This window comes from Peromyscus leucopus, chromosome 14, assembly GCF_004664715.2.
Source record: "Peromyscus leucopus breed LL Stock chromosome 14, UCI_PerLeu_2.1, whole genome shotgun sequence".
NCBI classification, from domain to species: domain Eukaryota; kingdom Metazoa; phylum Chordata; class Mammalia; order Rodentia; family Cricetidae; genus Peromyscus; species Peromyscus leucopus.
The window spans coordinates 84,676,207-84,702,020 of record NC_051075.1 but is presented as its reverse complement, the minus strand read 5'-3'; the positions used below and the strand labels follow the sequence as shown (position 1 = coordinate 84,702,020).

The 25,814-nt window shown below is 46.1% G+C and overlaps 2 protein-coding genes across 6 annotated transcripts in view; one reads left to right on the top strand and one right to left on the bottom strand.

Moving 5' to 3' along the window:
* The window catches only part of Dnah11 (dynein axonemal heavy chain 11), a 314,894-nt gene extending 292,918 nt beyond the window's left edge, over positions 1–21,976 (top strand). For both annotated transcript variants that reach the window (XM_028880929.2, XM_037210919.1), the window contains exons 75-82: positions 1,285–1,476; positions 5,839–5,958; positions 13,916–14,158; positions 16,459–16,641; positions 16,717–16,832; positions 19,404–19,516; positions 19,934–20,074; positions 21,332–21,976. In XM_028880929.2, coding sequence (XP_028736762.1) covers positions 1,285–1,476; positions 5,839–5,958; positions 13,916–14,158; positions 16,459–16,641; positions 16,717–16,832; positions 19,404–19,516; positions 19,934–20,074; positions 21,332–21,579 — 1,356 coding nt within the window. In that variant the 3' untranslated portion in view covers positions 21,580–21,976. The remainder of the gene's footprint in view (positions 1–1,284; positions 1,477–5,838; positions 5,959–13,915; positions 14,159–16,458; positions 16,642–16,716; positions 16,833–19,403; positions 19,517–19,933; positions 20,075–21,331) is intronic.
* Cdca7l (cell division cycle associated 7 like) overlaps positions 21,240–25,814 on the bottom strand; it is a 39,512-nt gene continuing 34,937 nt past the window's right edge. For 2 of the 4 annotated variants that reach the window (XM_037210916.1, XM_037210917.1), the window contains exons 7-10: positions 25,349–25,474; positions 24,431–24,580; positions 22,965–23,163; positions 21,240–22,502 (exon numbers count right to left, since the gene is read on the bottom strand). In XM_037210916.1, coding sequence (XP_037066811.1) covers positions 22,414–22,502; positions 22,965–23,163; positions 24,431–24,580; positions 25,349–25,474 — 564 coding nt within the window. In that variant the 3' untranslated portion in view covers positions 21,240–22,413. The remainder of the gene's footprint in view (positions 22,503–22,964; positions 23,164–24,430; positions 24,581–25,348; positions 25,475–25,814) is intronic. The other 2 variants (XM_037210918.1, XM_028880928.2) reach the window with 1 other exon arrangement.

Below are 25,814 nucleotides of genomic sequence, written 5' to 3'. Positions count from 1 at the left end.
GGGTATCCTTGAGTTCTCTTCCTTGCTTGCTGCACAGCACTGCTGAATTGGAGAATAGTTGAGTACTTTTCAGCAACAGAGCTGATGTTTTCTACCTCGATTTGACTGCTGCTGGGGGCCTTAGTCATGGCAATGTGGCTTACTAGGATCCAATCCTCTCTCCCAATGTACAGAAATCCTGTAGATCTAGACAACACCCTGAGCTCCTTATGCCACTCAGTCATCTCAACAGTAATTCTTCCCCAGTTCCCTGGAAGGCCATGTGTCCTGGATTAATTAAGGTACAGATTAAATGGCTATTATAAAAAAAAAAAAAAAAAGCAGGGCTGGTGATTGAGCCAAGTACTGGACTCCTAGCATGTGTGAGTGAGGTACTAGGTTCAAACCCCTGTAGCACATAACGAACACACACAGACTCAGATTGCGGTGACGACAGCGAGGTGGCTGGTCTGACGTCATCCGTGCACTCCACTGATGTCCGCCTCCACCATTCCTGACTCGAGGGTGCCAGGGGTGTCTGGCCGTCATTGTTTCTACACAGAAGAAAAGTGGTGAGGGGACAAACCATTTCCTTTTGAGCAAATGACATGGATGAGAAATTATGCCAACCACTTCTGCTCAAAATCTGTCAGCAGAGCCTTGGTTGTGAGGCACCTATGGCTTCAGGAGTGGCTTGGAAAGTCTTTCTGTGGGTGACCATGTGCACAGATGATCTCAGTCACCATGGGACTGGGAAGAACAGGGAGCTGTGACTAACTAGCATTCTGCTAATGATGACTTAGAACCATGTCACCTAGAGTCTGCTGTTCTACAGAGGAAAACCAGTCCATACTAGCATGGTTAAAATGAGTGGCCCTGTTTTCTAGAGAATTTAGAGACATTAAGTAGAAAGACAAAGTGGGAGCACTGCTGAGCTGGGAGAGGGGACAAGGGCCTGAGTCTGTCCCCACAGCCTCATAAGCCAGGGGCAGTTGCACAGGCCTGTAGTCCCAGCGTTTGGGAGGTGGAGGCAGAAGGATCCAGATTTCAAGGCTACCCCTGCCTACACAGTGAGGTCCCAGCTAGCCTGGGATATATGAGACTCTGTCTCAAAAGAAAACGCCTTCCTCTTTCTTCAGCACACTGGCAAAAGCCAAATGGTCTCCACTTGTCTTGGACAAGCAGCTGTGATTAAAACTCTAGTATATCATTCTGAAGCCACCCACCAGGGTACTGAGAATTCAGGCCCTTGCCCTTACACACTGTGCAGACAGTTAATCGGCCATGTCTTGTCTTTCCTCCCAGGATACACTTGAGATGTGCTCCAAGGATCAGGAGTTTAAAAGCATCCTCTTTTCTCTGTGCTACTTCCATGCCTGTGTGTCGGGGAGACTGAGGTTTGGCCCCCAGGGCTGGAGCCGAAGCTATCCTTTCAATCCCGGAGACCTGACCATCTGTGCCAACATCCTCTACAACTACTTAGAGGCAAGCCCTAATGTAAGTGCTGTGGTCAGATCCCCCCTTCCTAGGAGAAGGCTGAATCTGTCGGTCTTTGGGTGCTACCAGAACAGACCATAATTTCCTTTTTGAAGCTATTATTGAAATAGTCAACACGACATAAGCATTTTCTGCCAAGTGTGAAAACAAACCAGATTAAAGGTTTTCATAAGATAGGTCAAACCAGTTCTACATCAGTAGCTTACGGGGGAAAAAAAAATGTCCTTCATTATGTTAACAAAAACAGTGGTTTACATGTGCATATATGCTAGATTCATTAGGCAGGTAATGAAGCATTTGCACAAATGTAATTACATACAGCAGTTCTGACAGTTCATAACACTGCATTAATAATCACCACAATTAGTTCTGATGATGGAAGCAATTTACAGTGCGTCACATGTATAAATAATGGTGCATTTCCTGCATATGTCATTATTATGTATAAGGATGCCACCTTGTTGTGACTTTCTCGGTAATATTCACCTTGATTTGAAGTTAAAGGTAGATGGATGGTTGTATCTGCTAACCACACCTGCAGATGGGGATGGAAATGCCTCATCAAGAACAGTTGTGTAAACTCTCAGAAACCAAACGAGTGGACTGTAGAAGAGAAGAGCCATTAGCTCCTAAGGAGGGTCGAACGAGCTTCACCTCCACAAGGGGAACTTTTCCCATTAAGTGGCATCTGTAGATATATTTGTCAAACCAATCAGAGGTGGAACTATGAACCACTCCATCTATGAAGGACCTTTACAGACTTCCTCTCTGTGTGTCTAAGGAAACGGTGGTCTGTTGTTCTTTCAGTAACCATTGTCACAGGTTTTCCACGGTGTTCCCTCAGGTTCTGGTGGCTGCTTGACTGCCCTGACACTGTGCACACTCAACACATATCGGGGCCTTTCTCCCACAGAGCAGATTCTGAATATGTCATTTCAAAGTAAATGGGTTTTATATGGCTTGTGACCAGTAGTCCCTATCTTTTTTCCTTGTTTCATTGTTTACCTTGCTTGTCTTTGGGTTTTTGGTTGCTTTTGTTTTCTTTTTCTCAGTACTAGAGATGGAAATTAAGGCTCCATACATGCTGGACAAGTGCTCTACCACTAAGACACATTTCCCCAGCCCTCCTCTACATAAGTTTGTTTTGCTTTGTTTTTTTGAGATAGGGTATCACTATGTTGTCCAGGCTTGCTTTGAACTCCCCCTCTAGCCCAGGCTGCATGAATTTGACATTCTCCTGCCTCAGGCTCCTGGGTAGCTAGGATTATAGGCCCAAACCACCAGTCCCCGCTGATTTTAGCATATTTTATGCAAACTATTACAAATAAAATGAAGCATTGGATTTGGGGAAAAGGGGGAAGTGATTGTGGGGGAACTGGGAGGAATGGGAGGAGGGGAGGTTGTAGTTGGAATATTGTATGAGAGAAGAATAAATTTTAAAAAGAAAGAAATTACTCTAACACTTCTGAAGGAAGAAATAGACAATACTTCCATCAATGTCCTTTGTAACAGTCCATGAGTCTGGGTCCAGGAAGGCAGTCCTGTGTCAGTTGAGCTCTGTACATAATAGAGGAAGACACGGAGAGGTGAAAGGGAGATTTGACTTGTCCTTGTCTCCAGCCTTCATATCAGCATCACAGTTGGTCAGGTAGGCTGTACTGTGACCTGCTGTTCTTCCTGTGGGCACCAGGGTCAACAGAGCTTTAGGTGTTTAATTCTGTCATGTCTCTCAGATGTCTTGACCCAAGTCATTTGCCACACATTAAGAAGCAAGTTATCAAAATTTGGGGATTAAGTTAGCATGTGCCTATTATTTGGTTGTACAAAATGTTCTTGTATTAGATACCTTTCTGTTGCTGAAATAAAACTCTATGACCAAGACAATTCATAGGGTGAAAAAGAGTTTATTTTGGCTTATGGTTCCAGAGAGTTAGAGTCCATGATGCCAGGGCATGGCAGAAAGTGGCAGATGTTGCTGCAGGAGAAGGAAGCTAAGAGATCACATCTCACTGTGAGAGTGAAGCAGAGAGTGAAGACTGAAAACTGGCGTGGATTTTAATCCCAAAACCCACCCCAGGGACCCAGTGATGTACCTCCTCCAACAAGGCTGCATCACCTAAACCTCCCCAAACAGCAGCACTAGAGGTCACATATTCAAATGTCAGAGATGATGAGGGACGTCTCTCACTCAAACCACCACAGTTCTTTACAAGAAGGTATTAAAAGATGAGGTGAAGGGTCAAGGAGACAGATCAACCACCAAAGTGCTGGCTGCATGAGGACCCAAGTCCAGCTCCCTGCAGAAACATACAAAGCTACACGTACATGCCTGTAATCAGTGTTAGAGAGGCAGGACAGGTAACTATCTGGAACTCCTTCAGGCAGTCAATCAGTGAGCTCCAAGTTAAGTGAGAGCACCTGGCTTAAAAAAAAAAATCGTGGTAAGCAATTAAAGATGCCTGATATATGAGCCTCTGGTCTCCACATGTGTACACATATATGTGCATGCAAATCCCACACACCTGTGTACAACACACTCCCCCACACGAGGGTTTTTTAAAACAAAGATTGGGCTTAGGATAAGGAACCAGTGATTGAAAAGCACAGACCTAGCTGATCAAAATTATGAAGGAACTACACATTGACTACCGACATGTAGGGCACTAATTCAGTCTGTTTCTATCCAGTTCTGCTCTATAGAGCATCTGTGGAGTGGTAGAGAGTGCCCCATAGTCCAGCTACTTCTCCCATTTCTCATGCGTATCAAGCCAGCGTAAGAGAAGGACACACTTTAGGTTCATTTCTTCAAATTCATATAAACTTGTAGCAAGTACATTGGAATGGCCTCAGCAGTTTGACTTCTTCTGTTCTGTCACATCATGCCATGAGGAAGGCTATAATTATGACTTTACTTGAACTGTTGGGAGGCAATAGACTGCCACAGAGGGTACAAAGGTTCCTGTCTAGAAAGGCGTCATCACAAACTGGCATGTTTTGTAAACCTAGAGGGAGCGAAAGGGCAGCAGAGAGAGGTTTGAACTCTGTGAAGCCAGCAAAGGAGATACAGTGGTTTCTTGAATAAATCACGGTATGGTAGTTACTGCCCTTATAACAGTCTTGCCCAGTCAGGCTGCAGCTGAGCCTGAGTCAGTCTAGAGAAGGTGTTGACTTGTCTGCCAGTCTTGAGAGAGTGACGGCAATCAAGTGGACCCCAACTACAAATTGTCTAACTGATGCTTTCTTTTTCCCAAGACACATAATAAAGACTTTAGATGGGGTGTGATGATGAGTCTTGGGGGTTGTCAACTGCATGCACCTGAGAAGCAGGAACCTCGAGTGAAGAGCCACCTCCTTCAGATTGGCTTGTCAGGTTGAACTGTGGGCCAGTTAATGGGAGCAGGGGTTCAGCCTACTGTGGGTGGAGCCACTCCCAGGCAGGTAGATATGGACGACATACAAGAGCTAACAGAGCCAGTAAGCAGCCTTCCTGCATGGTTTCTGCCTCAGTTCCTGCCCTGGCTCCCCTCATGATGGATTGTAACCTACAAACTCAGTAAACACCTTTCCTCCCCCCAGGTTGGTTTTGGACAGTATTTTATCACAGCATTAAAAAGTAAAGTAGAAGAGCAGGTGAGACTTGAAGGTGCTAGGAAACAGCATCTCAGGAGTTCGGGATGAAATTCAAAGCTTCAACTGTCCTATGTCACCTGTTCCAGAAATGACTCCATTTCCTTCAAAATCTGCAGCGAAGTGTGGTGGTGTTAAACTTTTGTCAGTACACTGAAAAGAATTCTCCCAAGAAGTTCTACACAAAAACTTAGACACATCCACACTGCATTTAGCACTGGCTGACAGGGTCATTGTAGGGTTGTTGGGGTAGAGGAGAATGTACTCCCGGTCAGCCAAGCTTGGGCAGATATTCTAGGCCTGGAAGTGAACATTTGTGGGTGTGATGTTGAGTTTTAATTGTCAGTTTGACACAATCTAGAATCACCTGGGAAGGGGGGCGGGGCTCAGTGAGGAACTAGTTAGTTAGGTTGACCTGTGGGTGTGTCTGTGGGGAATTATTTCCATTGGGCTAATGGATCTAGGAAGACTTTCCCCACCTGTGGGCAGCACCACTGTTTTGTGAGCCTGGCCCTCGACTCTATAAAGGGTGGAAAAAGTAGACTGAGCACCAGCCACATGAAATTATACCCCCTGATTTCAACTGTGGATATGATGTGGTCAGTTGCTCAAATTCCTGCCATTGGACTAACTTAAGATTGTGAGCCAAAGCAACCCTTCCTCATCAGGTAGCTTTGTCTAGGTATTTTGTCCCAGCAACAGGAAAGGAAACTAACACTTACTGTTTTTCCCCAGGTCCCATGGGAAGACCTTCGTTACCTTTTTGGGGAGATCATGTATGGGGGCCACATCACAGATGCCTGGGATCGTAAGCTATGCCAGGTGTATCTAGAAGAATTCATGAATCCATCTCTAGTAAGACGTTTTAAAACTTGTTACACTAAGAAAAAAAAAAAAAAACTCTGGTAAAAATTTTCAGACTATTTTTACTATGTATGTAATTCTTAGATGTTCCTAAGGATGCTGGCCTTTCATAAACGCATTCTGCTACTCCTTTTGGGGATTGGGAAGTTGTTAAATGTAGTCTCATTGGCTCTTCATAATATCCCTATGAACTGGGCTGGGATGACACTGTTTCTCCATCATACAGACTGAGGCACAGCGATTGGCCCCAAATCTCTCAGTGGGTGTGGGCATGAGCTTTAGCAGAGCATGAATCCTGTGATTTCAATCCAGGGTTCTTTCCTACCTTTGTTGTTGTTGTTGTTTTGCCTCTGGCATAAATCATAAAAAATTCTACATGTTGATCAGTAAAATTATTAAATTACTAGATATATGCTCAGAGGAACTGTGGCACTTACATCTGAGAGGTGATGGACTCAATAGCTTGGCTGAATCATTCCATCATGTAAACCTGGAGTAGGACATCTCTTTGGGGGCATTGAGATGGCTTAGTGTTAAAGGTGCCTGCTGATAAACCAGACCAATCGAGTGCAATTCCTGGATCCCACATGGTAGAAGGAAAGAACCGCCTCCAACGAGTTGTCTGGGCTTCCACATTCACACTCCTCCATGAACATGAGGGCACATGCATACCACATGTGCCCCCCCCCCCACATACACACACAGTAAATGTAATAATAATATCTCATGGTATTTCACAACTAGTTACAGTTTTTCGATTTAAAATAAAACGGCAAGTCTATTAAGACAGTGAAACAATGAGAATATCAACCATATATGAGGTGATGAGCTTACTTGGGGGTTTGCTTCAAACAAGCTGTAAAAAAACCACAGGAAAAACAGAAAAGAAAAAGAAAAGCTGGAGCAATGGCTCAGGTGTCAAGAGCATGGACTGCTCTTGCCAAAGACCTGACTTCAGTTCCCGGCCCCCAGGTCAGGTGGCTCAGAACAGCCCTGAGCTCCAGGGCATGTGACACCTTCTCTTGGCCTCCCCAGACATCATGCCCACCTGGACATTCCTCCACACAGAAACATACACATAATTAAAAATAAAATATTTTTTAAATGACATTGCTATAGGACCATTGAGTTCCTATTGCCGTTTTATGTGTGATAACAAAACAATATAGCTAGGTTTTAAAAATAAAGAAAAACATGACAATCCTTGTTGCTTCTGCGAGGAAGGCTAAGTTACCACTGGCAAAATTTTAAGACCAAACATCTCCTTGTTTCTCATTGCATTAGCCCCATGCCTGCATCGAATGGTTCTATGGGCTATGGTTTCTGGTGAAAATGTTTAGTTCTCAGTTCTTGGACTGCAGGAGCTGAGGTGGTGGCTCCGCTTTCCTGATGCTCTCTGGGTCTCAAACGGTGTTCAAGATTAGCGCTGTCTTACTTTTCTATTACTGTGACAAAACATCGTGATCAAGATAACATATAAAAGAAAGCATTAATTGTGTTTAGTTTTGCAGGGTTAGAGTCCATGGTGGCGGAGCAGAGGCATGGCAGGAAGAAAAGCCCAGAGCTAACATGTTAATCCATAAATACGAGGCAGAGAGAACTTAAAATGGTGCAAATCTTGTGAAACTCCAAACCTGCCCCAGGAGTACATCCTCCGGCAAGGGTGCTTATACCTGATCCCCTCCTAATAGTCACCAACTGGAGATCAATCATTCAAACATGAGTCTATAGGAGCTATTCTCAACCAAACCATAGGAGCCATTTTCTAGTTGTTTCTTGAAAACTTGAAGATCCTTGTGTTAATCAGCTTCCCATCACTGTGACCAAATACCTGAGATAAGCAACTTAAAAGGAGACATGGTTTATTTTGGCCCCTGGTTAAAGAAGTTTTAATCCACGGCTGAGTGGGTGGTGGCTGAGTACATGAATATGGGAACACAGGGCTTAGGAGGTATGTTTGCTTCATGGCAGGCAAGAATTAAAAGAGAGAGAGACAGAGATCAGAGGTCCAAATATCCCCTTTAAGGACATGCCACTAATGACTTCATTTCCTCCCACTGGACTCCAACCTCCTAAGGTTCTACTACCTCCCAAGAATGCCGTAGACTAGCAACCAAGGCTTCATTCACAGGGGCCTTGGGGTGATACTACCAAGCCAGAACAGCACCCTCCACCATCCAAATTCATCTAAACATTGCCAAAGATACTAACTTGATTTAGAGTAGTACTGAAAGAGTGTTTGCTGTGTGTTTGGTTTTGGTAATTTGAGCAAACTTCTATTCATAGCTTTTCTGAAAGTGCTTCAGATTCAATCACCTGCCTCCAGCCTATTTTGAGAGGTTACCTAACCATGTACCAAGAACACAGTGTGTTAGAGCCTAGTCAAACCCTGCAATAGGCACTGTGATTGTTTTTTACTTCTTTAAGTAGTATTGGTCAACAAAAAAGAAAATTAGAGCTCTCTGCTCTGTGAGCATTCTTTATGTCTTCCTTTGACTTGGAGTTTTCCAGTCCTTCTCCTAATGAGCAGAATTCCACACATCAGATACTTTCAATTCAGTACAATCCGAAGTTGCTCTTTAGAAGGTCTGGGAGCAAGTTACCATGGAGATGTGAAAGATAAACAGTGCTCCAGAGCCACCTTTACAGAGGCTTATTTCTCCAAAGAATGGTGGAGGTCAAGGGGCGGAGCAGAAAGCTCAGGGGGTGACCTCCCCACTGGCTCTGGCCTGTTGCTAAGGGTAGAATTACTGGTGCCCCAAGTAACAGTTCATTAACCTTCATAAGGCTGAACTCCTATTCAAATGATTGTAAAAGAAATACAGGTGATGAAATCTGAGAGGCATTGCTGGTGTGTGCTAGTTCTTCTGAAGCATAGACATCCAATCTTCCTGCAGAGCAGGTGAGATTCTCAGGGTGGAGATGCCTCATTTATAAGCTGGCATCCTCACTGGGCAGTGTTACCATCACCTCACCAGGGGAATGAATGCACTTGCTGACGTCAGGCTAGAAGCCGTACGTCCCAATTATTTTGTTCTCATGCAAATACTTCTCACTCAGCATCCACAGGTCGTCCTTCTGTCCCTTCTTATATCAGTTAATATATTTGGAAATTCATATTGTTGCTACTTTGGAACATGATCAAAATGCAGCCCATGAATGGACCAGGTTGAAAATCCTACTGTTTGCAGAAGATCTGGTTTCAATGATGTCTGTCAGAAGGATGGGCTTCTTGCTGAATAAATGACTCTCTAATGGGAAGGCATCTTAAAGAGCCTTTGGGTAACATTAAGGAAAACAGTCATTTTCTCAGGTAACACAAACATTTGGCAGTGCTAAATAACGAATACGGATGGTATACTACTTTTGGGAAAGGAGGCACCAGGCCACCTAAAAGTTATATGGTGCCAACTATTTGGATGACATAGGCAATAATTAGGAATCCAGGCTTACAAGTAGAAACACAGCCCCTGGCTAAATTAGAACTCTTCCATTTGTTGTAGAATCCAACTTATTACAGAACTCCTCCAAGCAGTAGTTTTATTATATAGAAAACAAGAATAACCAGCTCAAGAATTTGTTGTCAGGTTAAACACTGACAATACTAGAACAATGTGCTTGTAAATGGGAAACCTTTTTACTATGAAGTATATATGTTTTCACAACGTGTATTTCTTTCTTGATTGTGCACTACTCTGTATAAATGTTTTTTAATGTATTTTTATGTGTATGGGTATTCTATCTGCATTTATGTCTATGTACCACATGCATGCAGTGGCTGTGGAGATCAGAAAAGTGTGTTGGATTCTCTGAGACTGGAGTTACAGACAGGTGTGATTTGCCCTGTGGGTGCTAGAAATCAAACCCAGGTCCTCTGGAAGAGCAGCCAGTGCACTTCACCACGAGCTATCTTTCTGATAATAGGAACAGAATGTTTGTATTAAGCACCTGTGCCACAGCAGGGGGGCAGTCAGCACCATACAGGTGACGTGCTGTTGCTTCCCACTACAGTCCTGAAGAACAGGTATGACCACCTCATGTAAGCAAAAAAGAACACGCTCAGAGATTTAAAAAAAGAGAAGAAAAAGCAAAGAAAGAAAGGAAAAAGCGGGCAGAGTGGACCGTGGATTTAAAGTCAGGCCACTCTGCTGCACACTGCACTGGCTGGAGTTTGATCCCTTTGTAGTTGGTGCAGAGGTCACCTTAACAATGAGGTGTGTCTGAACCTGATTTTGTGTGCTCTGTGAATGGGGGATGATCCAGGAGATCACAGTTCCAATTCTGCTACTCACTTCCAATCCAGCTTTATGCAGGACACCCTTGTACAACGGGTTATTTATAAAATATATTATCAAGAAAATTACAAGAGTACTTTTCTGTTCTAAGGAAAGTCTGGCAATGGGCTTCACAGCTGAGTAATTTCTGAAACTCCCAACAGCACCCTGAGCCAATGTAGTTTGGACCCAAACGACCAAGTGCCAATGTTGTTTGTTCAGACTTGCACTAGATTAGGGGCTCCTTGCCATTACTAAGACTGTTTGGAGAGGCAGGCGAGTAGTTGGTTCCTCCCCACCCCCCAGGAAACACAGTATGAAAACAAAGAACAATAGCCCATTGAGTCAGCACAGTTGGCAGTTACCGGTTTTCCTAGTTTCCAATACCTGCACATGTTAACGTCTTATCCGACTCCTACAAAGATAAATCCTTGGGGGCAGATCCTTGGGGGCAGTTTCATAATGTGGAGCTCTGAATGATTCCACTGACTCTTTAATACTTGCCAACTTCTGGTTTGGGTTATTATACTGTTCCTATGCAAATCTGTATGTAGATTTTGTGTGGTCTTGTGTTTAGTTCTACAGGGAAGGCTGGATGTAGAATTGTTGGGTCAGTTGGTGACTATTATTGGTTGGACAAACCACAAAACTGTTTCCACCAATGCACAACGGTTCTGTTTTCCCTGCATCCTTACTTAGCACTGCTACTATCCACATTCTTTGTTCTAGTCATTTTGATGGGACGAAACTGTCCTGTCACTTTGGTTTGCATGTTCCCAGAGATACTGAGCATCTTCTCATGTTCTTGGGAGAAACATCTGTTGAGAATGGGTTAATCCTTGAGAATTTAAAACATCTTCTCAAATAGCCCTTCCATTGAAGAAGAAAAAAGTCCCCATTGTGAGGAAGACAGGTACGGCCCCATCCCCAGGAAGCAGTTCTGTCAATAGCCCTTCAGCGGAAGGTTGGATCTGATCAGGATTTAGAGATGGCTCCAGTGGCTAAGGGTGTTCGCTTTGCGTGAGTACTGGAGTTCAGATCCCAGCACCTGACAAAGAAATGTCTGTAACCCCAGAACTTTTGAGGAGTGTTTTGCCTTCCCAGAAAAATGAAGATGTGCATGTAATAGGCACGTCTTCTGCTGGGGCAGAGAGACCCACACATGTGGAAAGCCTGTTCTGTGTCTTGGTGCTGGCAGCTGATAAACCCTCCCAGCCACAGTGACCACGAGATCCATTTTACTGATGTTTTATTATTTATTTATTTGGTGGGGTTTGTTTCTAAAAACTTTTTAGATAAGATCTTGCTGTGTAGCCCCAAGTGCTGGGATTACAGGCATATGCCACTATGGCTGACACATCTGTAATCTCTTCAAGCCGACAAGCCATTAAGGATGATAAGCAATGCCATTTTCCTTAGTTTGCTGCTGTCCTTTGCTTTGCAATTCGATGGACATGAAAATCGTACCCCCTAGTCTGTAAACAGACCACTTAGTCACCATCTGGCAAAGCACAGACCACTTTCCAGCCTACTGGCACTGCCCGGTTGCACTCAAACATCCAAACCCCTGCCGAGTCGGTTTTCTGCACTCAGAATTCTTTGAAGGGTAAATTGAACTGCAGGCTTCAGAAGTCCTTTCATCTTCCTGTCAGAGGTAACCAAAAAGAGCAAGCCCTTGTTTGTAGAGAACAAAGTTCCATTCGGATGTGTTTAACTTGGGCTTTTCTTTTTTACCTTTTTCCTTTCTTCCTTCTTTCTTTTGGTTAACTTACCTGTGTCACGAGCTAATGATGGTGAGTTTAATTTTTCTATGTGCACTTTAGTTTGGGACATTCTGAATCCAATCCCATGTAAATTTATATCATTCTTTATAAGTAAACAGGAAATGATAGACATGTATAGAGCAAGCTTGGGATGATGGTGGTGAGCTAATTCCATTTGGTCCTTCTCCTGGTCACTTCACATTTGTGTCTGGACTATGAAAGGTTAGATAATTTGAGAACATTTCTGGTACAAAATGAAAGTATAAATGCTGACTCAAATATTAGAGATGGACCTGGAGTTCACAGACAGCAGCTGAAAATCCCTATCAAGTTTGTATGTTCTTTATGCCATCTAGGACTGTGAGAGGAAATAATCCACCATTATTCAAAGACACACAACACAACAGTGTGGAAAACCACAGCTACTTCATTGCCTTGAGTTCCTATTAAGATTTCCATTTCCAAGGTGTTTTGTATGGGGTGATCACCCCCAGATTATCGAAATGAAACTCTCTCCACACAACTGTAAAGAGATGTGGTTCAAGACACACAGTAGCAGACAAAATCTTTCAGAAAAATGATTTACCAGGTCTAGACAAAAAAGTGCTGTATTGGACAATGATCTTAAAAAAAAATTCCCTGTACATTTAAATGCATGTGTAGATGGAATCCAAGGTACAAGAGACTGGGGAAATTAAGAGAGGTGTTAATGATGCCTGGGACAGAGAACTGGATGAGAGGAATGTGAAATAAAGTAGCAAGAATATTTTAAGCACTTGACTATTGCTGGGCAGACTCAGGTCCATAAATTCTTTGGTTACATTTTGAAGATTACTTTCTTGTGTGCAGACCTGCTATTTCTGTTCACCTGAGTTTTGTGGAAAACATCCCTCTCTATGGAGTACCTGCCTTCCCTCAAACCCTAGTGAAGTGGACGGGCTAATAAAGGTTACATTGCTGTGGCCTTCCATTCCCATACAACTGTGTCCTGAGCACTGGTCCACAGACCTGAAGTAGCAACACAGACCTCACCCTAAGTTTCCCAAGGTCCTGGGGTGGAAGCAGTAATTTGATTCTTAGTATAATATGACCTATAAAATGAAGTCATCCCAACCTTGTATTTGTACAGTTTATATGTATCACATGGTTTGTGTTGCGTCACGTGGAGTGTGTTACCCTGGCTACATTAACAGCATTTCACTGCTGTCAAAAGCTTAGCTTAGCATTTAGGATGCATCGGTCCATGGTGAACTGACTCCACTGGAAGGAAGGGTGTGGCAGAGGAAAGTGGTTTCCCTCACAGCAAGCAGAAAGGAGAGCAGCTAGGGACACGCTCTTAAACACCTGCAGTGACTGACTTCCTCCAATTAAGCCACATCCTAGAGTTTGCAGAACTGTCTAAAATGGTACCACCAGCTGAGGACCACACCTTTAATACATGAACATGGGGGAGCATTTTCTATCATAATACTGGGGAAGTTATACTAGCAAAATGAGTTCTGAATTAAGTTTATATTCAAAACATCTACTTGGACAAATCAATGACCAAACATCTTGATTTCTTCTCTAGGAAATAGGCTTGTTTGAGAATCAGTAAGCTGAAGCATGTAACACTGACTCATAGGCGATGGTGCAGCCATATTTACTTCTTCATAGTACCTGTATGGTATCACACTGCCCTGAGCACATTGCAAATTACCTTTCCTTAGAGACACGGTTTGTGTTTCTTGGAACTGTCCTCAGTGGTCAGCCTGATGTTGTGGTTCAACATAAGCACAGTGTTGATCGTGAAGCATTTTGGAGTCTGGTATCACACAGCATCACAGTGGGACTTTGTGCTAATGTTCTGTGTTCAGGAAGTGATGATACCTTCCTAACTTTGGAATAACTAGTGTTTCTTTACGGTTGGAGATTGAAGATGAACTCATGTTGGCACCAGGATTTGCAGCTCCGCCCTACCTGGATTATTCTGGCTACCACCAGTACATAGAGGACAAGTTGCCTCCAGAAAGCCCAGCACTGTATGGCCTTCACCCCAACGCTGAAATAGAGTTCCTGACAGTGACATCCAACACACTCTTCAGAACTCTACTGGAGATGCAACCCAGGAATGCGGTCAGCAGTGAGGAACGGGGGCAGTCTGCAGAAGACAAGGTGAGGAGACCTTTCTTGTTCTAATCTTTAGAGTGAAGTGTGCTAATCTTGGGTATTAGTCTCCACTGAGCTTTACCGATGCCAACAATCAGATAGCTGCTACCAAGGTCAAGGCGTAGAACATTTTCAGCTGCCCAGGATACCCACACTCTTTTTTTTTTTTTTTTTCTTTGAGACAGGGTTTCTCTGTGTAGCTTTGTGCCTTTCCTGGAACTCACTTGGTAGCCCAGGCTGGCCTAGAACTCACAGAGATCCACCTGGCTCTGCCTCCCGAGTGCTGGGATTAAAGGCATGCACCACCACCGCCCGGCCCCACACTCCTTCTTTACCTCCATCTTTACATATTGACTGGTTTTGAATGTCAAGTACACGGACTTACGTGGTACTTACCACCAGACTCCTTTGACTCCGTGGCAAGTTTCTGACTCACCATGTGACCAGACACCAGTGGCCCCTCCCTGTTGTGTTGTCATAGGAATACACACTTTTTATCCCACTGTGGGAGGGTGTCCGAGTGGCCTCTGGTTTGGTTTCACTGTTATGTCACAGCCATGACCATCCTCACACAACCCTGTCAAAAGGCAAACGTTGGCTCCCAGGATCATAGTGTAAGATTCGCTGTGCTCAGAAATGGGGTTGTCAGACCAGATAGGGAGTGTTTAGCTTTAAGGACTCCCAGTCATCTTCCTCACGTGTTTCTGACAGTCACACCCCCACTGGCGGCTTATTAGTGTCCAACAACGCTACCTCCTTCAGAGTCTGTTAGGGATAGGCTGTCGCTCGGTGCTTTTAACTTTGCATCCCTTGGCTGAGTTACAGGCCTCTTTTCACATGCAGATGGACATTGGATTTACATACATGAAGTAATTTTTACTTGCTCCACTTTCATCTTTTAAAAATTTTTGAAGTTTTTATTTATTCTAAGTGTCTTCAACATCATGTATCTTGATCCCATTCATTTCCATGTCCCTGCAAATCCACCCTCCACCCCTGCACCCCCAAAATAAAATTGGAGAGAAAAATGGGTGGAGGGGGATTAAACATCTCATCGTGGAAGCTGCAGTGCGACACAGTGATTCCCACAGTGAACCCCTCTGTCCATGCATCCTTACTTGCAGGTGTTCACTGCAAAGTCATTGCTTGAGGCCTCTGGTTTCTACTACACTACAGATGCTGGGCCCTCATGGCACTGTTCTTGGATATCCTGCAACTTTGGGTCTGCAGGTCAGGTCCCTGTGCTCCGGCAGATCACAGATGGGGTGGATGTCAGGGCAGGCCAAGTCGTAACCCTGGTTCTGGGCCTGGGCAGCTGCAGGGGTGGTCAGCCCACCAGTTCTCCCCTGTCCTCACCACTAGGGGGAGCTCTCCAGCATTGCCCCAGCTAATTCACCTCCACAGCAATGGGGCAGGGGGACAGTTCTGCTCTCAGGGTTGGCTCTTCCACCACCGTACCATTAGTGCCAGCTCTGATGCGCTGCCCAGGTGAGGGGCAGGGGCCACTCCTCCTAGTGCTTCAGCTGGTGAGGGGCAGGGACAGCTCCTCATCTTTGCACACAGATGCCACTTAGTTGGTAAATTCAGTGCTAACTGACCATGGTGGAACCTAAGAGGGAGGTGACAAGTAGAGATGCAGAAGCTCTGAGCAGCTAGCAAGTGACCAGAGGCTGTAGGCACCTCTGGAAGCCGTGTGATAGTCCCTGTCTTAGGGTTTCTGCTGCTGTGAAGACACAGCATGACCACGGCAGCTCTTATGCGGCTGGCTTACAGTTCAGAGGTGTAGTCAGTTATCGGCATGGCAGGGAGCATGGCGGCGTGCAGGCAGACATGGCCCTGGAGGAAGGACCCAGAGTTTTACATCGGGATCGGCAGGCAGCAAGAGAGAGTGACATTGGGCCTGGCCTGAGCACCCGGAAGCCTCAAAGCCCACCCCCAGTTAATACTCTTCCTCCACACCCTCAAAGCCCATGCCCAGTGATACTCTTCCTCCACACCCCTCAAAGCTCATCACCCCCAGTGATACTCTTCCTCCACACCCCCTCAAAGCCCACCCCAGTGATACTCTTCCTCCACACCCCTCAAAGCCCACGCCCAGTGATACTCTTCCTCCACACCCCCTCAAAGCCCACCCCCAGTGATACTCTTCCTCCACACCCCCTCAAAGCTCATCACCCCCAGTGATACTCTTCCTCCACACCCCCTCAAAGCCCACCCCCATGAGCCTATGGGGGCCATTTTCATTCAAACCACTCACTACCACAAGCAAAAATTGTGGTAACTGATGTGTGTTTCACTGATTTAAGGTTAAGAATGTCTTGGATGACATTTTGGAGAGACTTCCAGAGGAGTTCAACATGGCAGAGATAATGCAGAAGAACCCAAATCGAAGCCCATATGTTCTTGTTTGCTTTCAAGAGTGTGAGAGGATGAATGTTCTCATCCGGGAAATCCGTGTTTCGCTTCAACAACTAGACCTTGGTTTGAAGGTAAACTCACAAGTGGGGTAAGACAGGGCTTCACCACACTGGAGGGCACTCACGGTGGCCTTTCCTCTGCGCCAGGGAGAGCTGACCTTATCTCCTGATGTGGAAGCCCAGCTGTGTGCCTTGAGTTATGACCGGGTTCCAGACACTTGGAACAAACTGGCTTACCCATCTACTTATGGTCTGGCCCAGTGGTAAGTGACCATCTCCACTGCCCCTGGCAACTGTAAACATCAGCACAAGGTCAGCATTCTCCATTTCTCCTGTGAGAACTTTTGCTCCGTGACCATCACCAGGCAAACTCTACTAATTTCACTGGAGGCCCTCTGGTATTTTCCTCCAAAAGCAAGTCAGTTAAGCCAGACCAAGACTCAGATTCTCTCACTTAATTAGGCAACTGCTCTTTGACAAAATACCTGATCTCCTGGTCTTCATATTTTTATCTGGAAAAAAAAATGTAAACAGAATTTCCTCATTTATTTAAAAGTCCTAGGAGCTACTTGAGTTCGCCTGTTGGCATTTTATTCCCTTTATTTTCTAAACCAGTAATTACTGATGCACTCAGAGGACTTTAGAAAGAAACTGCCTTCACATGGGCAGTACCGTGCCTCAGCCAGCGGCAGAAATGGGGACCGCTGAGGCTGACACTTTATCCCCAGATGTCCTGTGGTCTTGGTAGACTATTCAGAAAGCATCACAGGACTCTTATCTATTCCTTTTCTGGAGTGAAGTTCCTTGGTTCTGATTCAGGAAAAAAAAATACAGGACCATCTGGAAGGTGCCATGAGAATTCCAAAGGACAGCATGTTGGAATCCTGCCCAACTTGGCTTCTTTTCCTGGTGTGATAAAACACTTTGATCAAAGCAGCCTAAGAGAGGGAGGAGAAACTGGTTTAGGCTAGCTCAGGGTTCCAGACACAGTCCATCACCTGAAGGAAGCCTCAGGGACAGGAGCTTGAGATAGCCACTAAATGTAAGTCGAGGTGCAGAGCAAGTACCAGTGCTCAGCTCACATTCACCATTTATACAGCCCAGGATCCCAACTCAGGGAACAGGGTCACCCGTATTTATAGTAGGTTTTCCCTTATCAATTAACCTAATAAAGATAATCCCTTAACATGCATTCCCAGAGGCTAAGCTCCCAGGTGTGCCTGTGGGCTTGTCTCCCGGGTGACCTCAGATGACCTCCGCTGCTGTTGACAATCCACACTGTTACAGTCTCCTAGGCACCCACGTGGCTGTGGGGGATGGGTGCGGCTCTGGTTTGCTGTTGCTGTGATTAAACTTGGGGAAGAAAGGGTTCACTTCAGCTACAGCTCCAGAAAACAGTCTCCCTACCACTGTCCAGGGACCAAGGAAGAACACTGCCGACTGGTTCGTTCTCCTCACTCCGCCAACTAGCGCTCACAGTTCAGGCCCGCCAACCAAGGGAAGGTGGTGTCTCCCACTGTGGGCAGACCCTTCCACATCGATTAGCAATCAAGACTGTGCCCAACAGAAATGTCCACAGGCCAATCTGATCTAGGCAAGTCTTCATTTGAATGTCCCTCTCTCGGAGTTGGTAGCACAGGTGTGAGCAAAGGGGCAGGACAGCCAGGTGACTTCCAGGGGATCACCACTTCTCAGGAGAGTGATGGACCTCAACAGAGTTTTAACGTTATAAACACATAAAGGCTAGGTCTATGTACCCAGAAATGGAGGGTTTGCATTTAGTTACTTTTTATGATTCGTTAGAAGTTTCGGCTTTTTGTCATCGTATTACTTCATGCTTGCTAATTTCTGTATTTTTTCCCCTAGCTTTGTGTCTGTTTCTAACTGTGGGTTTAGTAATTTTCTTCACTGTGCACCTACCTCTGTACCATTTCTATTTAGAGAGGGTCCTTTATGATGTAACATACACTAAACTTTCCAAACACAACCTAAAATCAACACTTTCCAGAGCCCTCTCACCTACCTCCAAGCATGAGCCGCCTCCTAGATTTATTTTTGTTCTGTTTTGTTGATCACCGTTTATCAGGACTGCTTTTCTTTTACCCCCCCCCCCCCCCCCCGCTCCAGTATAAGCTAAGAGGGCACCAGATCCCTTGGAACTGGAGTCACAGACATGAACTGTCATGTGGACGCAGGGAATTGAACTTGGGTCCTCTGAAAGAGCAGCTAGTGCTTTTAATTACTGAGCCACCTCTCCGGGGTCCTCTCACCATGCCATTTTAATCCTAACATTTTCTCTTCACTGTTTTCAAAATAACATTGCTGGAGTTTTTTCCAGCAGGCTGGTGTGTGTGTGTGTGTGTGTGTGTGTATGTGTGTATTTTCCTTAGAATCCTTTATCTTCCTAAGCAATTATTCTGTGTGAAACACTCTCCTACTCTTCCCTTTGGCTATAACTTCCCTGGCAACTCTGGTATTATAACAGTAACGGACTCAGGCACGCACGCGCGCACACGTGCACACGCGCACACACACACACACACTGCATTTCTGCTGTATCCGACAGAATGGTGGTATTTGCCAACCGTTTTGTACCATCACTGCCCACATTGTCCAGCGTTTCCTACTCCTAATGGTGACAGGAACAAGAGCCGCACGTATAAACTCTCAGCAGGAAGAAACCAGACTTGTACAGGGTCACCAACTCGTAAATCATCGGAGAAGGCTTTCCCTGACCACGTACCACCACGGTGTGTTCCACAGTCCCTCGTCTTCCTGGAGGAATTTACTTTACTAAAATGCAAGTTTATTTCTCCCTCCCTTCCACTGACCAGGTTTAACGACCTCCTCTTGCGATGCCGAGAACTCGACACTTGGACACAAGACCTCACACTCCCGGCTGTCGTGTGGCTTTCTGGCTTCTTCAACCCCCAGTCCTTCTTAACAGGTATGGCTGGAGGCGAGGCAGCAATCCCGCCTGGCTTTACTTCCTCCTGACAACTTCCTGCCCTTCTTCACCAGTCTTCAAACAATCATCATAGAGCCAGGGGTAGCAACTAGAGAAAGTTCCGGTTAGGAAGGAGCGCGCCCCCAGGCACAGCCACAGCGGTTTGTCCTAGTGAAAAGCCCTGTCAGCCACGTCCCCCCCTGGCCCTGCCATGCTGAAGACATACAGGCCATACAGAAGCAAAGGGCAGCTGCCGCGCTGGCGTGTTCTAGTTTATGACATGGAGGCAAACGGGTCCCGCACAAGCCTGTTTGCCTAGCCTCACTCTCATCTGCAGAACCCCGTGGGTCACTGTTGGCTCTTGGAAGCCTGTAAACAGGTTTTTACCTTCAGTTCTTCTTCCTTTTCCTCCCAAAGCAATCATGCAGACCATGGCTCGAAAAAATGAGTGGCCACTGGACAGAATGTGCTTGACTGTGGATGTTACCAAAAAAACAAAGGAAGATTATGGCCACCCCCCCAGAGAAGGCGCCTATCTCCACGGGCTCCACCTGGAAGGTGAGTCCACTAAAGGATATGTGTGGAGCTGTCTTAGATACAAGCTGGTCCCCCTCCTTGTATTGGTAATTATTTCTTCCTCTTGTCTTCAGACAATTTAAATATCCGGGTGTGTGTCTAACATAAGCCAAACTTTTCGGCACTCAGGGTGATGACTATTATTTAAACTGCACATATATCATCAAATGGTGTTAAAACCTCAGAAAGTGCCTGGGCAGTGGTGGTGTACACCTTTAATCCCAGAACTCAGGAGGCAGATCTCTGTGAGTTCAAGGTCAGCCTGGTCTACAGAGTGAGATCCAAGACAGGCACCAAAACTACACAGAGAAATCTTGTTTTCAAAAACAAAAAACAAAAACAACCAAACCAAACCAAACAAACCTCAGAAACTTAAAATCCACCCTCTGCTTTTAAGCTTGTGTTGTGTGTAGAGGTCAAAGATCAACTTCAGGAGTCCCAACTCTCTCCATCTTGTTTTGAGGCAGGGTCTCTTGTGCCGTTTCCGCCACACTACATACTCCAGGATAGCTAGCCCACAAGACTGGTTTTCCTGTATCTACCTCCCATGTTTGACGTAGGAATGCTGGCATTACAGATGTCTTTCCACACCTGGCTTTCTCTATGGGCTCCCTGGTCAGGTTGCCAACGCCTTACCTTTTACCCACTGAGCCGTCTGGGTGGCCCGTCCTCTGCTCCTGGCTGTCCCCCAGCCCTGAAAGGTGCCCTTGATGCCTTGTATCTCTCTATTTGTGCATTTACGCTGCAGGACACCTCATCGGCAGCAGCATGCTCACCAGGAAGCAGATGCTACGGCTCAGATACTTCAAGGCTAGGTAGTAAGTGACCTCCACTTCCAACCTCATCCAGTGCGAAGAACGTTAGAAAATTGTGTCTTTTTTTTTTTTTTTTTTTCCCCGAGACAGGGTTTCTCTGTGTAGCTTTGCGCCTTTCCTGGATCTCGCTCTGTAGCCCAGGCTGGCCTCGAACTCACAGAGATCCGCCTGCCTCTGCCTCCCGAGTGCTGGGATTAAAGGCGTGCGCCACCACGGCCCGTCTTATGCTCTCTAGTTTGCTGTAAAGGGTTTGGATTTGTACAAAATCTGATCTTCTAAAATGGCTAAACCATTAAACTTCTTAGCCATAAACGGATGCTACAGACAGGTGGCAATGTGATCAACGTGGAACATTTATTGCATCAAACAATGAGAGCATGGGTACCGACACGCCACCGTTACACAACTGTTGTTTCTGCCACAGGTGCCAGATGGGACATCCAGTCCGGAGCCCTTGCTGAGGCCCGCCTTAAGGAGTTAACATCCACGATGCCTGTCATCTTTGCCAAGGCCATAACCGTGGACAGACAAGAAACTAAGCACACATACGAGTGCCCCGTTTACAAAACCAAAGCGAGAGGCCACACCTACGTGTGGACCTTCAGGCTGAAGAGCAAAGACAGGCCAGCTGGGTGGGTGCTGGCGGGTGTGGCCCTGCTGCTGGAGGCATAAGAAGCGGCCCTGGCACTCGGGCTTACGTTCTTCCTGCTCCGGCCAGCACACAGCATGTTCTGGTAACAGGGGTGGACACTCTTTTTGTTACAGCATTTTTGTTCTCTGAGGAGGGAGAATAGTAATATACAAAAACAACACTAAACATCTGTCTGGGATACACACTTGTTGAAAATTCTAGCTTCCTCCACCATACCATACAAAACACCATGGCTTATTTCTTAAGTTTCCCTAAGTCTTAAAAACAATGCAGTAAGGATTCTATAAAAAGCAAAGTCTTTTAAAACAGCAGCAGCAGGCTCCAGGCAGGTCCTGAAGGAAAAGGCAGGCATACTGAGGCCTCCAGTGTCTATAACTTGGTCCGTCTTTGTTGTCTTTTAATAAAAAGGACACCTTACCCACAGTGTGTGGTTAATTGCACTTGGTCGTTTAGGGGGAATTCTTATATTCTTCAATATAAATTTCTAATGACCCAGAATTCAGTATCTAGAGCATGATAAACATTAGGTTTGAGCTACGGTCACTCAGGAGGCAGAGCAACAGTCTCTGTAAGAAGAGTAGCCTGAATGACTATGGGAGAGCTGAACAGCAAAGGCAACAGCATCTTGTGTGAAATTTACCTGAGCTTTAACTCTGCCCCATTTAAATTGTGCTTTTAAATCTGCAGCAGATATTTGTAACAATACAGGTCTGCGCAGGTGTGTATACAGATTTCTCTGCTGTACTATTTTCCTGAGAAATCTTTTTAAGCATATATAAACTTTTTAGAAAAAAATAGTATATTAGAAACAGTAAGTTCTAGGACACAAGCTTTTGTGAAGTTCGGCTCTAAGGCTAGGCACAGATGGCAGGCATCTCTAGTGGGACTCGGGTACGTTCGCGCGTTCCTTCTCTCGCTCGTCTTCTACAGCTGCTTCTGTAAGCTGAGCAAAAGACGGAGAGGCGTTCGTCAGCAGCTGACCAGAAGCAACCACGAAGCAGCACTCTAGGCTATGGTGGTTCCAGAACACCCAGGCGTGTGCACTGAGACGTGGCTCCACATGCCCTGAGTACAGAATGCCAAGCGTGTCTCGGTTCGGAGTGCCTTACACAACTTGAGAGTACAGAATTCCCATCTGTAGCCCGCCTTACTCCCGCTCTTCAGGCTGTGGAGACTGGTTTTACAGACGTTCTCACGCCATGTGTTTTGCACCACAAGTGGAAATGGTTAGAGCCACTGTGGAGTTGAATACTCTGTATCAAGGAAGGAATTTTCTAGGCCGGAGCCTCTCCAGGACAAACGGATACAGAATGGATGGATCTCAAGGTGGTTTCTACTGATTAGCAGAGGAGAAAACCAGGGCCTGCAGGGTTTCCCACACGCTTTCACATCGCTGGAGACTCACCTCTCCAGGTATTCCTTGACATTATCATAGCCGTAAAACTTGGCCAGATGAATGAGAATTCCAGTGGCACAGCGGCCATCTCGCTTCCGGCAGTAACTGCAGTTGCAGATCCCGCGGCAGGGAGGACACGTCCACTCCTAGAAGACAGTAGGGGCTGTACATCCACTCCTAGAGGACAGTAGGGACTGTACGTCCACTCCTAGAAGACAGTAGGGGCTGTACATCCACTCCTAGAAGACAGTAGGGACTGTACGTCCACTCCTAGAGGACAGTAGGGGCTGTACATCCACTCCTAGAAGACAGTAGGGGCTGTACGTCCACTCGTAGAATACAGTAGGGGCTGTTCCTTTTAGACACATTCCATCCAGAGACTTGGGTCAAGCCTCTCCTCCAGCCACTAACACAAGGTGTCCTTGAGTCAGAGTGGATGACGGGGGCTACACAGGAACCCAGTAAGAATGACCTCCCCATATCAGAGGAACAAGGAGACATCGGTTCTAGACATGACTGGATACCACTGAGGGCGAGCTATTAAAAACAAAAAATTAAGCTTGTTTTTACATTTGGGGCCCTATATGATTCAGAGCCAATCACATTGGCTGTGATTTTTAGGAGTATAGGTTTGGCACAGGATCAACAGATATGTGACCTTGATGTTAAACCACTTAATCCAAACAGTATGTCTAGAAACCGGGGACAGCGTGTACATATGTACCCGTGACTGCTGCAGGAGAGGTCATACAGTGAGGCGGTTGAACACAGACCCCAAAACGGCAATGCTCAAGTTCCATGCAATAGTAATAAGCCTTCCAAGTTTGGAAAGGACATTTCACTTCTCATAGGGATCTGAAGCATAGACGGGTTAAACACCCACTTCAAAATGTAGAATGGGGCTGGGAGAAGAGCTCAGTTGGTGGGGAGAGGCTGAGTGCAACTGTCCGGGTATGGTGGTGTACACTGGGCAGGCAGAGACGACAGGATCTTTGGCTGGGCAGCCTGACTGTTGAACCCTAAGCCAGTGAGAGGCTCTGGACGGTGTTCTTGATGACAACCAAGGCTGTGCTCTGGTCTCTGCAACCAAGTGCACACACACGCAGGCTGTGCCACACATTTTTGTTGTTATAAAGTACGTTAGTGATAAACGATGTCAGCAGGTATGAGACACTCAGCATAGCTCTGGCCAGTGGGGTAACTGTGACTTACCCCCTGGACAGGCCAAGACAGATGACGTGAAGTCACTTTGCTGAAGGAAAATAAACCCTGGCTTGGCCATCAGAAACCCCTACGGTCCTCTTTACCCAACCTGCCCGTCACCTGGTTCTCTTCCCGGAAGGAAACACTGCACTTCATTCTCCCCCCAGTCTTAAGCTGTAGGACGGGAAAGGGAAGTGAGGGAGCACCACCGGACCCCCAGACCCGCATCACTTTGTCAATATGTCCATCACAAACGCACACACTGCTCCTACCGGATCCAGCAATGCGGTCCGCACATCCTCCCCATAGCGATTCCGTAGGCACGGCCCACAGAACTGTCCCCGCACACCGCCACAGCTCTGGTTCCGACACACCGTCTTGGTATCAATGGTCTTCTGCCGGCACTGATGGCAGGTGTTACCCTGTGGAAAAGCAAAGGAAGAGGATGTGGGATTCATGGTGGCACCCATTCAGACGTCGTCACACTGTGACAGAGGACAGGAGCACAGCTCACACCCAGAAGCTGGCAGCACTGTTCCTGAGACACTTCAGTTCTGGGTCAGATGAGGCTAAGCAGGGAACACAGAAGGAATGGAAACGTCAGTAACAGAAGAGAGACCAGAAAGAAACCTGAGGAACAGAGAGCAAACCACAGGAAGGGTCGGCGACGTAAGCAGCCATGAGCCCCAGATAGCATGAATCCGGCTTTAATCCACTGCTGGAGACCCAGAAACCGTCCGTGTAAAACCATGTTTTGAAAGGTTGGCAATTTGAGTGACATTCTACTCTTTTAAATAGTGTGGAACTAACAAACAAAAATGATAGAGAATAGGTAAAGCTTCCCTGCAGGTCATCATTTGGAAAAAACTAACTCAGTTCGTATGAACCAGAAATTCTACTTTATCCCAAGGGCGTATTGCCCCCCACATACATTCAATATTTAACAGGTAAGTACTGGGTTAGAAAAGCATTCTTATCTTCCAGGACTCATGTCCCAAAGAGCCCTCTCCCTTGAGCAGGACCACTCTGCTTAGATAGAGCAAGCCTTCGGACGACGACACAGGAGCGGAAGGCCTGAGGTTGTTTATTAATGACGTCAGACTCCAAACAGCAGTGTGTGTGTGTGTGTGTGGGGGGGGGGTGTCCTGGTAAGAATCAGTCATGCACACTTTTCTGAAGATGTCACTTACCAGCACTTTATCGTAGACTTTATCACGCACAGTTATGGCAACATTTTCCAAGTCTTCATCAGTGATGTCTTTCACGGAGCGAAAAGAAGATACTCGGTGACGCCGTCTATACTTCTGGCATTTCCCCTGCAATGAAAAAACAACACACAGAACGGAGAACCTGGCGCACACTGGAAATTACAACAAAAGCCTTAAACATGCTTAGCGATCAAAGGCTAACCATGTCTCTCGTCTGTGTGGTCATTCAGTGGGCTCCGGTCCCAGCCCAAGCTCCCTTGGAGGGCTACAGCACACTAAGTGGCTATAAACTTTGAGGAGTCAGGGAATTGAACCCGTGAGCCAAGTGAACCACAGTGCACAGCCAAGCCCATATCCGGGGCGGCTCTTAAATTCCCCCCTCTTCCCCAACAGCACCCAAAGGGGCCAGTCCTGAAAAGACAAGCAAGGAGGAACTCTTCACCTTCCA